This window comes from Pygocentrus nattereri, chromosome 25, assembly GCF_015220715.1.
Source record: "Pygocentrus nattereri isolate fPygNat1 chromosome 25, fPygNat1.pri, whole genome shotgun sequence".
Taxonomy (NCBI): domain Eukaryota; kingdom Metazoa; phylum Chordata; class Actinopteri; order Characiformes; family Serrasalmidae; genus Pygocentrus; species Pygocentrus nattereri.
In genome coordinates this window covers 6,779,577-6,796,926 of record NC_051235.1, presented here as the reverse complement: position 1 = coordinate 6,796,926, position 17,350 = coordinate 6,779,577, and the positions used below count along the sequence as shown (strand labels likewise).

At 42.1% G+C, this 17,350-nt stretch overlaps 1 protein-coding gene across 2 annotated transcripts in view; it reads left to right on the top strand.

Annotated features, from left to right (window-relative positions):
- The window catches only part of pla2g6 (phospholipase A2, group VI (cytosolic, calcium-independent)), a 43,057-nt gene that overhangs the window by 22,600 nt on the left and 3,107 nt on the right, over positions 1–17,350 (top strand). The window contains exons 9-16 of one of the 2 annotated variants that reach the window (XM_017713256.2): positions 3,817–3,933; positions 5,316–5,406; positions 6,279–6,442; positions 7,020–7,170; positions 8,519–8,655; positions 10,126–10,280; positions 13,202–13,369; positions 16,035–16,108. In XM_017713256.2, the coding sequence (XP_017568745.1) occupies positions 3,817–3,933; positions 5,316–5,406; positions 6,279–6,442; positions 7,020–7,170; positions 8,519–8,655; positions 10,126–10,280; positions 13,202–13,369; positions 16,035–16,108 (1,057 nt within the window). The remainder of the gene's footprint in view (positions 1–3,816; positions 3,934–5,315; positions 5,407–6,278; positions 6,443–7,019; positions 7,171–8,518; positions 8,656–10,125; positions 10,281–13,201; positions 13,370–16,034; positions 16,109–17,350) is intronic. The other variant, XM_037534429.1, reaches the window with a different exon arrangement.

Below are 17,350 nucleotides of genomic sequence, written 5' to 3'. Positions count from 1 at the left end.
GATGGAAGGAGAGAGAAACAGAAAAGGGGAGAATGAGAAAAGGTGAGATGGAAGGAGAGAGAAACAGAAAAGGGGAGAATGAGAAAAGGTGAGATGGAAGGAGAGAGAAACAGAGAGAAAAGGGGAGAATGAGAAAAGGTGAGATGGAAGGAGAGAGAAAAGGGGAGAATGAGAAAAGGTGAGATGGAAGGAGAGAGAAACAGAGAGAAAAGGGGAGAATGAGAAAAGGTGAGATGGAAGGAGAGAGAAACAGAGAAAATGGGAGAATGCGAAAAGGAGAGAGAAACAGAGAGAAAAGGGGAGAATGCGAAAAGGAGAGAGAAACAGAGAGAAAAGGGGAGAAAGAGAAAAGGTGAGATGGAAGGAGAGAGAGAAACAGAGAGAAAAGTGGAGAAAGAGAAAAGGTGAGATGGAAGGAGAGAGAGAAACAGAGAGAAAAGTGGAGAAAGAGAAAAGGTGAGATGGAAGGAGAGAAACAGAAAAGGGGAGAAAGATAAAAGGTGAGATGGATGGAGAGAGAAACAGAGAGAAAAGGGGAGAATGAGAAAAGGAGAGAGAAACAGAGAGAAAGGGGGAGAATGAGAAAAGGTGAGATGGAAGGAGAGACAGAAAAGGGGAGAAAGAGAAAAGGTGAGATGGAAGGAGAGAGAAACAGAGAGAAAAGGGGAGAATGCGAAAAGGAGAGAGAAACAGAGAGAAAAGGGGAGAATGCGAAAAGGAGAGAGAAACAGAGAGAAAAGGGGAGAAAGAGAAAAGGTGAGATGGAAGGAGAGAGAGAAACAGAGAGAAAAGTGGAGAAAGAGAAAAGGTGAGATGGAAGGAGAGAGAGAAACAGAAAAGGGGAGAAAGATAAAAGGTGAGATGGAAGGAGAGAGAAACGGGGAGAATGCGAAAAGGAGAGAGAAACAGAGAGAAAAGGGGAGAATGAGAAAAGGTGAGATGGAAGGAGAGAGAAAGAGAAAAGGGGAGAAAGATAAAAGGTGAGATGGAAGGAGAGAGAAACAGAGAGAAAAGGGGAGAAAGAAAAGGTGAGATGGAAGTAGAGAGAAAGAGAAAAGGGGAGAATGAGAAAAGGTGAGGAGGAGGAGTATATGGCAAAGCGAGAGAGAGAAAGACGGAGAATGACAGGGGATAAGGGAGAGAGAAAAAGAATGCGGTAGAGCGAAAGAGTGAGGGAGAGAGGGACAGAGAAGGAGAATAAGGGAGAGAAAACAGACAGACTGAGAGAGACCGACAGAAGATAGGGGAAAGAGGGAAGAAGAGAGAGAGAGGATAAGGGGAAGTGACAGAGTGTGTATATGTGGGAAAGCAGCAGTTAAGACACACTGGGAATGACTTTCATTACTGACTGAGCTTAAAAATGTTCTACAGAGCTTCTGCATGACTTCATTGGGCATGAGAAAAACATAACCAGCATTTAAGCTTTTACAGTTGTAATAAGCGCTTGTAAATACTGTATTAACAAGGGCTGCACGATTAATCATATTTTAATCGTTCATGTAGTACGAGTTTCCACAATGAACACACGGTTCAGGGCTGTGACGACAGATCGGATCAAATTACAGTACATAATGACGTAGTTAGTTAGGAGTCTTGTCTAATATTAAGAGTATCGGTGCTTCACTGTGATCGAGCCTCAGCCTTTTTACATGCGAAGTGTATTACTTAACCACTCTGCTATAGAGCCACTACTCTGACCTGAACTACTAGGCCGTGTTGCTTTAAACATGATGAATATTATTATTATTATTATTATTATTATTATTATTATTAATCCCAGAGCTGTATACAAAATATATGAAGCAGTAATGGCCACTGTCTCAACAAACCTGCATCACTATAAGGAATTTTATATGTAAATTTTTGTAGGCATATATGGATCATTCTATCAAAACACATTTCGGACTTAACCCATTTGGCCTTAAGACTGAAATCGTTTTGAGTGACCCTGTGCCTTAGTTATATATATTTATTTTATAATAATATAATATATATATATATATATATATATATATATATATATATATATATATATATATATATATATAATTTTTATATATATATATATATATATATATATATATATATATATATATATATATATATATATATATATATGTATGTATGTATATGTATGTATGTGTGTGTGTATATATATATCAACACCTCGTGATATCAGAAATTGTTATACAGCGTGTTAAAATGCAGCTCATCAAATATATTATTATGGTTATAATGTAAGATTAATGTAATGTCCATATAATGTCCATGCCGTACAGCCCTGAACACACCACACACCCCTCACTGCCTGATGCAGTTCATGAGTGTCGCATACATGAGCTACTGTACCTAACGTTGAGGCTTTTGTGAGCCTGTGAAACAGTCAGTTTCACAAAGTTTCCAAGCTTTACTGAATAAGGAGGCTGTCATGCTTAAGTGTGTGTTAGTTTTATCTGGCCCCTCGTGCCGTTCTGATTGGTCCGTTGGTCTTTTCTCACTCAGTGAAAATGAGTGTGTGAAGTAGTACTGGGAACGTATGGCCTGTAGTTAGCTTTAGCCTCAAAGCTAATGTAAATGTGGGAGTTATCTAAAGAAGCAGACATCTGACACCAGGCAGGTCCTAAAGGGGTTGACTGGGTTTGAAGGTGAAGTTGTGTCCAGTTAGATGTTTTAGCCAAACTGTCCCTTTAAACCTGGAGAGGCTCAGTGGCAGGTGTGTGTTCAGGCTGTTAGTCTGTGTGTTTAATGGACTTTTACACAGCAAAGCTTGGAAACTCTGTATTACGGTGATGACGCGCATGGTTTAATGTGTGCTCTCAAACTCCCGTTACATTCACTCTCTCTCTTTCTCTCTCTTCCTCTCCCTCTCCCTCTCTCAAACTCTCTCTCTCTCTCTCTCTCTCTCTCTCTCTCTCTCTCTCTCTCTCTCTCTCTCTCTCTCTCTCTCTCTCTCTCGTTTTCTCTCCCTCTCGTTCTCTTGCACGCTCTCTCGCTCTCTCTCTCACTCTCTCACTCACTCACTCTCCCCCCTCCCTATCTCTCTCGTTTTCGCTCCTTCTCTCTCTCTCTTCCTCTTGTTTTCTTTCTCTATCGCTCCTTTCCTCTCTCTCGCTTTCTCTCTCTCTTTCTCTGTCACTCTCTCTCTTTCTCTCTCTCTCTTCCTCTTCCTCTCTCTCTCACTCACTCTCTCTCCCCCCTCCCTATCTCTCCCTCTCGTTTTCTCTCCCTCTCGTTTTCTCTCCCTCTCGTTTTCTCTCACTCTCTCTTGTTCTCTCGCACGCTCTCTCGATCTCTCTCTCTGTCTCTCTGTCTCTCTGTCTCTCATTTTCTCTCCCTCTTTCTCTTGTCCTCTCTCTCCTTCTCTCTCTCTCTCTCTTATTTTCTCTCTCTCTCTCTCTTTCTCTTATTTTCTTTCTCTATCGCTCCTTTCCTCTCTCTCTTTCTCTCTCTCTCTCTCTCTCTCTCTCTCTCTCTCTCTCTCTCTCTCTCTCTCTCTCTCTCTCTCTCTCTATCTCTATCTCTTTCTCTGTCACTCTCTCTCTTTCTCTCTTCCTCTCTTCCTCTCCCTCTCTCTCTCACTCACTCACTCTCCCCCCTCCCTATCTCTCTCGTTTTCGCTCCCTCTCGTTTTCTCTTTCTCTTTCCCTTGTTCTCTTTCTCTTCCCTTGTTTCCCTTCCTCTCTCTCTCTCTCTCTCTCTCTCTCTCTCTCTCTCTCTCTCTCTCTCTCTCTCTCTCTCTCTCTCTCTCTCTCTCTCTCTCTCTCTCTCTCTCTCTCTCTGCATGTGTTGTACTCATTAACTGGTTTTGCCTCTAAGGGCCGAATCGTAAGGTGTTGTTAAAGATGCTGTGTAGTGTTGGGGTGGAGCGCTGTCACCCCCCCACCCCTGACCTCCCGCTCCCCAGCATGAGGAGAGCTCCGCCTCCCGCTATAGGTAAACCTCCAACAGCCGAGCGTCCTCCGCCTCTGCTTCACACCTTCTCTCACACCAAGCTTCAAAGGATGAGTTCAGCAAAATATCTAATTTACACATTTTCCTCTGTCAACCCAGAGTCCCCTGTGTGGAGGTGTTAAAGGGGAACTCTACCAGTTTTTCAAAATGCCTGCAAAATGAAATCATTAATGTGTAAACAGAGCGATTTACTGTGAAACGCTGCATTTTAGAGCAACTTCCAGAATTGTTGGGAACTGATGGGAACCAGATGTCCACCTCTTAAAGCTTCCTCACAGAAAGCTATGACATGAAATGGTTTCAAAATCAGGTTCTAGCTTAAAAATGTATTTTAAGAGTTATGTGCACAACATGACGTGGTAAATAGTCCCCAGATAAAACAGGGTTTTCAGATTTTCCCACTATTTTATCATCATCAACATTCCATGTAAAGCTCAGAGGATGCATGTAGGCTCACTGATAGTTTTGGATAGTAAATATCTAAAAATATAGTTTTCTTGTAGCCATGGCGATGTCTGGTTCCTATCACCATCACTGTAAAGAAATCATAACCATTTTACAGCAGACCACTCTGATTGACTGGTGATTGAATTATGTAGAAATTTAAAGATCTCCTTTAAGTAATCTCATACCTGTTTTATGACATCATATTGGATTTTTTGCTGAGCACTTCGGCTGCACTGTGCGTTCAGTCAATCAATCATTGATGCCAAACAAAAGCATTTTTGATTGTTTCCCTTTTAATTTGGTCACTCTCTCTGTTTGTATGCACACCGTTTCTGTTCTCTGCCAGATAAACTTTTAAATTAGAGCCCGACCACTATGTCAGGTGGTGGATCATATCGGCAGCTAGTGCTGGTCAGCACACATACAGAAAACATAATGCATAATGTACTAGCGTCCCGTTTAGCTGAACGCTTGAGTCAGGGATGCTTCGGTCGTGCGGTCAGCTGGGTCGTGGTCTCAGGGCCTCATTTGCAAAGCAAGTTATGGAGCTGCTGGTTCTGAACACGCAGGGTGTTGTAAGGAAACAATAGTACCTGAAGACCTGAAGCGAACCACTCTGCGTTCTCAGTAACCAACAGCTGTAGCCCCTCAAAGCTGCTGTATCGGCCACAAAGTTACCGTGTTGGTCGGGCTCTAGTTTTTATCACGGCGTAGTTTTGTTTTCCCATCTGCTCTTTTGCTTTATGTCCTCTGAACTAAAACCACGGACACTCTCCGTCATCTCTCTCCTCAAAGTTCCACACGTTCCTATTGGACAAACCTGGGCTTCCTACTATGCTACTGTGCTTAGAAGAGTAAGACTAGGGTTAGCGCAATTCCTCAGCTGACCTGAGGTCTTGTCTGTGATTCGCCGGCAGGGTTTAATGACATCATTCACACGGCCGCTGCCCTCTCCGCCATGAGCCGAGGCTACGCTGAAGTGGACGGCCTCCAAACAGGAAGCCGGAGGTGCGTAGTTACTGTATTTATTAATATTTCACAAGATGGTTTAGAAGCCGGAACGAACAGCAGGAGTGATGATGATATTGATTAAAAAAAAAACAGTGCAGGTATTATACGGTAGATGGATCTACTTCGTATAGTAGCCTGGTTTAGCTCAGTCATGGCCTGGTTTAACTCAGTCGCGGCCTGGTTTAGCTCAGTCACGGCCTGGTTTAGCTCAGTCGCGGCCTGGTTTAGCTCAGTCGCGGCCTGGTTTAGCTCAGTCGCGGCCTGGTTTAGCTCAGTCGCGGCCTGGTTTAGCTCAGTCGCGGCCTGGTTTAGCTCAGTCGCGGCCTGGTTTAGCTCAGTCACAGCCTGGTTTAGCTCAGTCGTAGCCTGGTTTAGCTCAGTCGTAGCCTGGTTTAGCTCAGTCGTGCCTGGTTTAGCTCAGTCGTAGCCTGGTTTAGCTCAGTCGTAGCCTGGTTTAGCTCAGTCACGGCCTGGTTTAGCTCAGTCGTGCCTGGTTTAGCTCAATCATAAACCTGACTGCGTCTGAGCTCATCCCTTCCTGCGTGCTGCCCTCAGTGTTGCTTTCAGTAATGTAAAAATTGTGAACTAGCCAAATAAAATAACTTGATAAAGGAAATAAAAGCAGCAACTTACAAACTCAGAAATTAACGACTCAGAGTTCTCTCTTGTTAATTCTCAGCTGAATTTATGGATCCATCGAACTGCACATTTCTCAGCCTCCATTTTTCTTGTGATTGTTTTATGTAATATATGTAAATGTAATCATATACAAAATCTCTCTCTCTCTCTCTCTCTCTCTCTCTCTCTCTCTCTCTCGCTCTCTCTCTCGCTCTCTCTCTCTCTCTCTCTCCTTCCCCTGCTCCCCGTAGGATGGACAGATTGCTGTGTTTAGATGGAGGAGGCATTAAGGGCTTGGTGCTGATCCAGATGTTGATTGCGTTAGAGAAAGCAGCGGACCGACCTATTAGAGAACTCTTTGACTGGGTGGCTGGAACCAGCACCGGTGGCATCCTGGCCCTCGCTATAGTTCATGGTGCGTATATGAGACAGAGACTGGTTCAAACCATCTGTGGAAATGATACAGGGCTGTTGGAATGATGTAAACAAACAGCTGTGTAATTGAGAGTAACCCCTTCGGGCTTTATGCATGTGTGGAAGTGAGAGTGATTATATGTGCACTCACTGGCCGGTTAATAGTATGCTATGTAGACGTACAGGTATACACTGTAGAGCATTATTTGTCCAGACCTGATGACCACTCACATCTGGTTTAAGCATAATTATCCCAAGACATGACAACTTGGCTGGGGATTTCACAGAAACTGACCACCGAAGGCCAGCAAATAAGCTGCACTCTTTAACTGTACAACAGAAAGATGTATTTTTAAAATAATAAACTGGCCAGTAAGTCCACATTGATTATTTATTTTTGGTTTTATTACTGAAATCCTTGACATTATCGTACAAATATTGAAGTGTAAGTGAGGATTCTTCCTGTGTGCGTGTGTGCGTGTGTGCGTGTGTGCGTGTGTGCGTGTGTGCGTGTGTGTGCGTGTGTGCGTGTGTGCGTGTGTGTGTGTGTGCGTGTGTGTGTGTGTGCGTGTGTATAGGAAAATCGATGGAGTATCTGCGATGTCTCTACTTCCGGATGAAGGAGCAGGTGTTTAAGGGGTCCAGGCCGTATGAATCGGCCCCTCTGGAGGATTTCCTGAAGAAGGAGTTTGGAGAGAACACCAAGATGACTGACGTTAAACACCCCAGGTACACTGTCTTCACCTCTGTGTGTGTTTGGTTGAGGTAGAGGGGGACAAACAGACAGATATACAAATATGCACTGGGCACTCACACTACTAAGTAATGAATGTTGTGGCCACAATAATAGAAGTGTGTGTGTGTGTGTGTGTGTGTGTGTGTGTGTGTGTGTGTGTGTGTGTACCTTTCTACAGAATTAGTGTCACAGTAAAAAGAATGAAATATTCAGACTGGGATACGTACAAGGGTTTTTTCGGTATCTATTCAGATGCAATGCATTCATTGAGGAAGAAGCTGAATATATGTAAAGTCTTCCTTCACAGGGTACATTAAAGGGCGATGTCTGTCCCAAACCCTAATCCCCAAATTTTATCTTGTGAAAATTTTATTTTATTTTATTTTTTAAAGATCTTGAAGTTGAATGGTTTATATTTATCATTAGTTTAATAGTTAAATAAAAAAATATACATACATATTTTAAAAAATGCAGTCCCACATTTTCACGTCACTGACAAAACAAAGTTTAAGTCAGTAGGCGGAGCCTTATTTTGTGTTTCAGAGCAGTAAGTGAGGCTGCATCCCTGTGCCTTGTGGCCTCATGGTGAGCAGGGGGGCCCCCACAGTCAGCACATCATACTATTAGCTGTTGCTTTGGTTTTGGTTATCAAATCATGACAAATTGTAATTTGATGCATTTGGTTCTGTACAACAAAGCGGGTCTTGCTAACTGTTTGGAGAGGCACTGATCACGAATTTTTATGGCGTATTCTGATTTTCAGTTACACCCAAACTGATCATGGCTATTTTGTAATAATGGCTATAGCTATGCTGTGTTAAAGAGCACTGTGTGAGATCTTTCTGATGTACACTGATCAACTACGAGTCTTCTTGCTAGAGAGGGTACTGATCTCCTGCTGTCTGAACTGAGCTGAACCTCATCACTATATCTCCTCCTCTGCTAATACACACCGGGTGTGCTGTATATCATAACCTGCTACTGTAGTGACACTTTCACTAGGCACTTTACGCTGTCATATTGATGCAACTCCCAGTTATGTCTATACTCATTGTGTTTTTAGTTTACCTCATACCACTCAGTGCCTGCTATCATGTCAATACAACAACTGTCTCATATGCTATGTAAATATGCAAGTAGATATGCTTTATTTCTACTTTTATACTTAACTTATGTCTGTTTTTATTTCTATTTCTATTTTATTTTTCTGCTTAGTATATGTAAGTATGTGAAATTGTATGTCTTGCTACTGAAAAACTGCAATTTCCCTTTGGGATCAATAAAGTTCTATGTATTAGCCATTATTTAAAAACTAACTAACTAACTCTCCGTCTCTCTCAGGGTGATGGTCACTAGTGTTCTAGCAGACAGGCACCCAGGGGAGCTGCACATTTTCCGAAACTACGATCCACCTGCCCTGTCCAGAGACCCACCTTATGCTTCTTCTGCCACCTTTAAACCACTCACCATCCCACAGGGTAATGATACACACAGACACTGTCCAGACCCCCAGCTTCAGACCCCTCACTGTACCACAGTATTCTACAGAGAACTAATACGAAGATCAACCTGCATATTTAATGTACTGTTCGTTAAATATGACGTACAAGTGCTTCAACATTTGCAGAACAGTCTTAATTTTAATGATAGTTTGCTGCAGATGTTGTTTTCGTTCTTCATTTCAGAAATTAACAAAATATTGAGTTTGAATACAATTGTCCTAGCCTGGTTTAGCTCAGTCGTAGCTGGGTTTAACTGAGTCACAGCCTAATCTAGCTCAGTCACGGCTCGTAGGCTGGTTTAGCTCAGTCACGGCTCGTAGGCTGGTTTAGCTCAGTCACGGCTCGTAGTCTGGTTTAGCTCAGTCACGCCTCTTAGTCTGGTTTAGCTCAGTCACGGCTCGTAGGCTGGTTTAGCTCAGTCACGGCTCGTAGGCTGGTTTAGCTCAGTCACGGCTCGTAGGCTGGTTTAGCTCAGTCACGGCTCGTAGGCTGGTTTAGCTCAGTCACGGCTCGTAGGCTGGTTTAGCTCAGTCACGGCTCGTAGGCTGGTTTAGCTCAGTCACGGCTCGTGGTCTGGTTTAGCTCAGTAGAACCATTTTGTCCTTTCAATAAAATTCACCACTTTGGAAGCCACAACATTTTAAGTCTGTTTTACCATCCTGGCTGTGAATATGTTCGCTTCTTACGAGGCTGAATTCAGCTTCTTTTAGTGATTGACAGTTTCTCATTGCATTGTCTGTGTTGCTATGGTGACCAGCAGTCTGCACACCAACTTTCAGAGTTAAAGGGTGAATCAGCAGTTCTACATTAACTCCAGCGTTTAAGACCATTTATTGTTAAACTGGGTTGAAGGATCAGCTGAGCTTTATTTTACTGTAAAGGAGGATTATTTTATTATTACCTACAAATCTAATTCAGCTGTGGAGCCAAAACAGTGCAGTTAAATAGCCGCGTGGGGCTCCGGAGCCGCATGTTGCCAACCCCTGCTATAAACTGATGTAATCTGTCTTGAAATAAATCTTTAAATATTAAATAAAATATAAAATTACCGTTTTCGGAATTCAAATTCACAGTGTTAGTCATTATTAAATATAAAATAAAAAATGTTAATACAGGTGATTCTAAACTTTTGAGCTGTGTGTGTAGCCTCTCAGTGTCCGTGTTGTTGTTTCAGGCTGGGAGGATGAAGATGTGTTGATAGTGGGATACACTCAGGAACCTCCCAGAAAGCGTAGAAAGGTGACAGATGAAGGTGTGTGAGAGAAAGAGAGAGGAAGGGACGGAGAAGGGTCACAGTGAGAGAGAGACACCTGGTGAAAATGGTCTAATGCCGCGCTGCACCTGGGACCCGAATTGGGTTTTCTTTTATGAATATGCATCGAGTTGTCCATTAATCTTTATTTCATCTCTCTCTGCCTTCAACTTTCTCTCTCTTCATCTTTTCAGAGCAAGTAGTGTGGCGTGCTGCCCGCTCCAGCGGCGCCGCCCCCACGTACTTTCGGCCAATGGGGCGCTTCCTGGACGGAGGGCTGCTGGCTAATAACCCAACACTGGACGCCATGACAGAAATCCACCAGTACAACAAAGCTCTGAAAACTCGGGTATTGAAACACTTTAACCTGCTCACATAAACCTGCTACACTGCTTTTAGACGTGGTCATTTGGTCTAATGTGAGACGCAGAATGAGGTGCTGGTTTCTCCTTTTTCTCTGCAGTTTTACAGAACACACTCAGTCAAAAACGTGATGTGAAGATGTTGCATAAATCTTACCCAAAACTAGAGGCAGGCTGGCTGAATGACAGGCTGGCTGACTGACAGGCTGACTCACTGACTGGCTGACTGACAGGCTGGCTGACTCACTGACAGGCTGACTCACTGACTGGCTGACTGATGGCTGACTGACTGGCTGATTGGCTGACTCACAGGCTGGCAGGCTGACTGGCTGGCTGACTGGCTGGCTGACTGACAGGCTGAGAGGCTGACTGACTGTATTGATTCCGAAGGAATCCTTTAGCATCGGCCAGTACTAATTCCTGTAAATGCTGATATTTATACATTTACATTTTTTAAATGTTTTATTTTGATAAAATTCTGCGTCAAAAATAAAGCACACCCATCTTGGCTAAATGGCATTGACATGTTTAATTCTATTTATTAGATGATTAAGAAAACTGTTCATTTACTGCATCTGTTTAGTATTTACAATTATATAATTAGTACTAAGAACCATGTTTAACAATTTAAGTAAATTTAAAAAATCTTTATTGTGTGAAACAGTTAAAAACAGAGCTGAACAGTAAACAGATAAACCTGTTTACACACTCAGCAGCTTCTCTGGCTCAAAAACTGAGCTGAATGTTGTTTCACATTCAAATTTTTCAAGTCGTTTATCTCATATGTGCATCTTGTTCACCTGCGCTGCATCACTGAGGGTCAGTTGAGTAAATATCGCTGTTCACGCTGTCAGTATCAGCGACTTTCAGGCTAGCAGAATGCTGTGCTAAAGGCTAAATTAAGGCTAAATGATGTTATTACACTGAGAGTCCTGCGTTTTTTTTTTCCACTCTCTCAGTAACATTGACTCACACTGTAAGTGATCACACAGCGGCAGATGAGTGATTACTGAAGGAAGCAGGTGAGCCGTTCAGGTCAGCGGCACCAGTAGTGTGTATCGGTATCTCCATCACTGATACCGATACTGCGTTCAAGTGCAAGTATCAGCGGTGATATCAATACTGTATTGGTAGTGATGCAACACTACATGAAACTAAATTTTTTATTTCAAACTATACATTGGAGCTCAGATACAGGGCTCGACTGATCTGTAAAATTGTGGCTGATATCAGTTTTAAAGGGGAATTTTTTACCAATTATTCCAATTGTTAGCATTATTTAATGATGGAAACAGTCAATCAGAGTGGTTTAAGTTTAAGGTTTGCTGTAAAGAACACTGATCACATGGCTTGTGTTGATTCAATTTGAGAACACAAGAGTTCACCCAACTAACTTTTTATCTTCCTAACTTAGTTCAGTCAAAAGTTCTCTTAATTTTTTAATTCTGCATCTTAGATAAATAAATAAAATTGTTTTTCATATTCAAATTATCTGCTAGCCTGGACTCTTTCCATCACATGTTTTTTTTTTTTTTTCCTCTTGGGTACGTACTTACGGATGGCTATGGCATCGCTAGGGTTCAGACTGACAAACTCATGTTGATGAGGCAGCTTAGTCCACTGCACCGCTCAGGAACACATGAAGCAGCTCAGATTCTGTGTCTGCAAACGTTTAATACACTGGAGGAAATATTTGTTTTTACTTTAAAGCATGCCATCATCTCATGTGGCGCGGCTGTCTCATAATTCATCGCAATATCAGGAGGTTGTGAGTTTGAATCCCAGTAATGCCATAAATGTCCATATCTGGGAAAACCAAGAGGAGAATATGCCAGATGGCACTGCGTAATGGAAGGAGCGCCAGCTAGTGGGGAAACTAAAAACCACAAACTCAGTTTAGTTTATCTATATGAGATGCAGAGCTAGAAACAGTAGCTGGGAGAACTTTTGACTCAGCTAAGAAGTTTGAGTTGTGTGAATTCTGGTGTCCTCGGGTTGAGTCCTTAAGAAAAGCCACGTGATCAGTTACTATATCATTTTAAGTTGAGCTGACCTCTTATTTTTTATAGTGTAGTGTGGGTTTCCTTGCACAAAAAAAGTTGCTCTTTGGCTGCTAATAGCGCCCTCTTCTGGTAAATCTGAGTTATTGTGGGGGAAAATGGATAATGACCCCTGGTGGTTCCAAAACGCCCTTCGTCATGTTCTTCATAACTTTCATATTCCATAAGCTCCATTCAGAAGCTGGGCGTCGTGTGAGGCTGTAGCTCTTCTCTCCAGTCTAATAGACGGTGATGTCATTTTAAACCCTTATAATAAAAGAAGCTGAACTTTGTTTTTCTACTGAAAGTCGACCCGTTTTTTCCCAAATCTGGGCTATAAACTATAAACAGTCTCTTCAGTGATCTGATCTGGAAACATCACTTTAATAAAATAACACAAAGAGCGTTGGAGATTTTCGTCTTTCAGCTGTAAATTGTAAGCATACAGCGATATGTGATCATAAAGCTCATTTTCTGTTAATTTGAGGGGAACTTTTACATTAAAAAAAGAAAAAATTACAGTTATTTCATGCCGTTACTGAATAATTTGCTTTATGATTTGGTCATATAAGTTCAGATGGTAAAACCCAAATATACCCTGGAGAATAAGAGGTTAAAATACAGCATCTTTTTTTCAGTTAAATTTGAGTTTGTTCCACTTATTCACAGTCAGACTTACTAGAAGCATTTTATGTTTTAACTTCAGCACTAAAAAGTTTTCATTTGTGCTACAACACCTGCAACTTTTACAGCACCAGTGCTACCTGCTCATAAAGAGTACATGCAGCGCAGCTTTCTTTGTCCACCTTTTTGTGTTCGTACTTATCAGTTAGTGTAGAGAGCTAATTTGCTGTGTTTTTCTGTTGCAGGGTCAGGGGGATGGGGTGTGTAAGCTGGGAGTGGTGGTCTCTTTAGGTACAGGAAAGCCTCCACAGGTGGAGGTCAATTCTGTGGACGTTTTCAGACCATCCAACCCTCTGGAGCTGGCCAAAAGCTTCATAGGAGTCAAGGAACTGGGCAAGATGCTGGTGGACTGTGTAAGTATACGCACATGTACCGCTTTAACAGTTTAATCTCTTCAGTTATTAACTCTCATAACCACATTATGACGTACATCGATCAGGCATAACATTATGAGCTCCTTGTTTCTACACTCACTGTCCATTTTATCAGCTCCACTTACTGTATAGCTGCACTTTGCTGCACAGTTTATGTTTGTCGTCCTCTAGTCCTTCATCGGTGGTCACAGGACGCTGCCCACAGGAAGCTGTTGGCTGGATATTTTAGGTGGGCTATTCTCAGTCCAGCAGTGACACTGAGGTGTTTAAAAACTCCGGCAGCGCTGCTGTGTCTGATCCACTCAGACCAGCGCAACGCACACTAACACACCACCACCACATCAGTGTTACTGCAGTGCTGAGAACGAGCCACCACCTAAACAGTACCTGCTCTGTGAGGGTCCATGGGGGTCCTGACCACTGAAGAACAGGGTAACAGAGTATCAGAGAAACAGATGGACTACAGTCTGTAACTGTAGAACTACAGAGTGCAGCTATACAGTAAGTGGAGCTGATAAGATGGACAATGAGTGTAGAAACAAGGAGGTGGTCATGATGTTAGGCCTGATCGGTGTATAGTTACATTCATTTTGTAGTAATTGAATAATTTACAATAGTTACATTTAGATTTAGATGAATAAGTAAATATTACATCATTCAGGAGCCTCTGAAATTGTACTGCTTCTTCTGTGTTTTGTAGGCAAGAACATTTACTGCGAAGTCTTTATTTGAAGGCTGCCTACATAGGGACTTCATAATACATGCATACACATTGAATAACTAATTTATAAAGCAGTGCTTGAATATTTATAAGTAGGTTATGCCAGAAATCACAAGATTAGTAAGGAATTAAATGCCATTGTACTGACATGAGGGGACTTAAACGAAAGTCTGGGTGATGTTTTCATTTATAACATGGTTATAAAGCTACATTCCAAAGTAATGGGTTTTGAAAGGTGGGGGCATAGCTAAGAGCTTCACATTTTACACCCTGTGCCCTCAAACTCGATCATTTTCCTACATATGTTCCCAAATTAATATAAATATTCAGAATATTCCAGGCTTCAGAAACAGCCTTGGTAAAATATTACTGTTTTACTTAGAAATGAAACATTTCAACTGTAAATGGACTTTCCTGTTTAAGCCCTCAGTCCGAGATTAAAACGGCCCCTCAATTTCAAGTAAAACGGCCTCACTTACCCCAGTTTGATGACCGCAAACTAGCCACAGCTATTGCTTAACCAATGCAATGGGCTAAGCTAATTATTTTTGTAAAGTACAATTAAGGAACATGTCATCAGTCATTATGTTATATTATATTATATTATATTATGATGTATTATTTTGATGATTCGCTTCTATTAAGGAGACATACAGTGTTTTGTGGCTTAGAAGTTCCTTTATTTGCGAATGATTCTTAATGAAGTTCTTCAAAATGGGACATTTGTCCCATCACTTTGGATTAAAGGCCCTTAGGTCAGTAATCAACTTTGTCGTGAAACGTTTTAGTTGATTCTGCGATAATTAGCGCAAGCTGTTTTTAAATATTCAGGTACTGTTTTATAAATGTTATTCGGTGCTCATGCCTGTGTTATGAAGTGCCGTTGTAGATATCTTTCAAGTTTCACCAACTTCCTGTACACTAAACCAGGGGTCGGTAACATGCGCCTTTTTTACTGCCCTGTCGTGGTTCCACAGCTGAATTAGATTCGCAGGTAAAAGTAAAATAATCCTGCTTTGCAGTAAAATAAAGCTCTGCTGGTCGTTCAAACACAGTTTTAAAATAAACGTTCTTAAAGGCTGGAGTTAATGGAGTCTGTATCTACTGTTTCAACAGTTTTTGACCCTGAAGGTCGGCACACAGGCTGCTGGTCATCATAGCAACACGGACAACAATCTCGTCTTGTTAGTAGATAACGCAAAGAGAAAGATTTAAAATGAATATCGATTATTTGGAGATGAGTTGACTCATATTTATAATCACTCCAGCTGGTTTTCTAATATGTTTAATCTGCAACAAGAAACTGTCAAGTCGCTTCTCATTTGCCAGCATCTTGTTTGAATTTTCCGTTCCACCTTAAATGTTGCAGCAGTAACATTCAGGCACCATTTAAGGTGGAACGGGAAAATTCAAACGAAGTTGGCGAATGAGAAGCGACTTCAGCCTCGTAAAAGACAAACGGTGAGACATTTTACGAGAAACTGTTATAATTTTGAGGAAAGGTTTCCTGTCAGAGATATGAGAAAACCGGCAATAGCTGAGCTAAAGCTTAAAGCAGAGCAACGTAAGACTGTGTTTTCATTTATATTATATTTTTAGCCTTTACTAGCACATTAGCACGTACTGAGACATATTTATAGCCAAGATGGTAAAATGGACAAATGTGGCTCCAAAGGTGGTCCAGTGTTTGTTGAAAGGACAAAATGGCTCTTCTTGGGTTGCAAAAGCCCTGGACTAAACACAAACCAGCAGAAGAAATTCACCTTCAGAGGCTCTTGGACTGTTTTCACAGCTGTTACAGTTGAACTGCTTAACACATAACGCAAACATTGCAGTTAATTTGACCATTTTACAGGGTTTTAATGAAGCAGCTAATTTGTTTCCTCAGTAATCGTGAACTAGGTGTTTGTTGTTGTTTTGCAGTGCACTGACTCAGACGGCTGTGCCGTAGACAGAGCCAGAGCCTGGTGCGAGATGGCCGATATAAGCTACCACAGGTAAGGATGTGAGAGTGTGTCTGTAGGTAAGAGCATTCACAAATGTTTTGGGCAACAATTAGAGAGATAAAGAAATTAGCTTTCTTTACTGGAATTATGCTTAAGGCGATCGTTGTGGCATCCATTGCCATTTACCAGTGGTGGACAGTAACTAAGTAAATGTAATTGGTTACTGTACTTAAGTACTTTTTTTATGTATCTGTACTTTACTGAACTTTTACTCTGTTGTTCTCATTTCGCAATGCTAGCACTTACAGTTGACTAGGGCAGATCTCTGGAACAACTGATAAATGTTAAACAGTGCTGTGAACTATGAGAGCTGGTTAGCGTTAACTTCGCTAGCATGATAACAGCTCTGCCCACCACAGAACATGCTCTTTTATGGCCAACTAAAGCACTGACACAAGTTTAGATTAGTAAAAATCATGATTAAAATCTAAGAGAGTGAAGTTGAGAAGCTGAAATTTCCTCACTACTGAATATTCCACAGTCAACTGTCAGTGGGATTATAACAAAGTGGAAGCGATTGGGAACGACAGCCAATCAGCCACGAAGTGGTCAGCCATGTAAAATGACAGAGTGGGGTCAGCGGATGCTGAGGGGCATAGTGCGCAGAGGTCACCAACTTTCTGCAGAGTCAATCACTACAGACCTCCAAACTTCATGTGGCCTTCAGATCAGCTCAAGAACAGCGTAGAGAACTTCATGGAATGGGTTTCCATGGCTGAGCAGCTGCATCCAAGCCTTACATCATCAAACGCAATGCAAAGCGTTGAATGCAGTGGTGTAAAGTGCCGCCACTGGACTCTAGAGCAGTGGAGACGTGTTCTCTGGAGTGACAAATCACGCTTCTCCGTCTGGAAATCTGTTGGACGAGTCTGGGTTTGGCGGTTGCCAGGAGACGGTACTTGTCTGACTGCATTGTGCCGAGTGTAAAGTTTGGTGGAGGGGGGATCATGGTGTGGGGGTGTTTTTCAGGAGTTGGGCTCGGCCCCTTAGTTCCAGTGAAAGGAACTCTTAAAGCTTCAGCACCAAGAGATGTTGGACAATTTCATACTCCCAACTTTGTGGGAACAGTTTGGGGACGGCCCCTTCCTGTTCCAACATGACTGCGCACCAGTGCACAAAGCAGGTCCATAAAGACTTGGATGAGCGAGTTTGGTGAGGAAGAACTTGACTGGCCTGCACAGAGTCCTGAACTCAACCCGATAGAACAGATGAATTAGAGCAGAGAGCACTAGC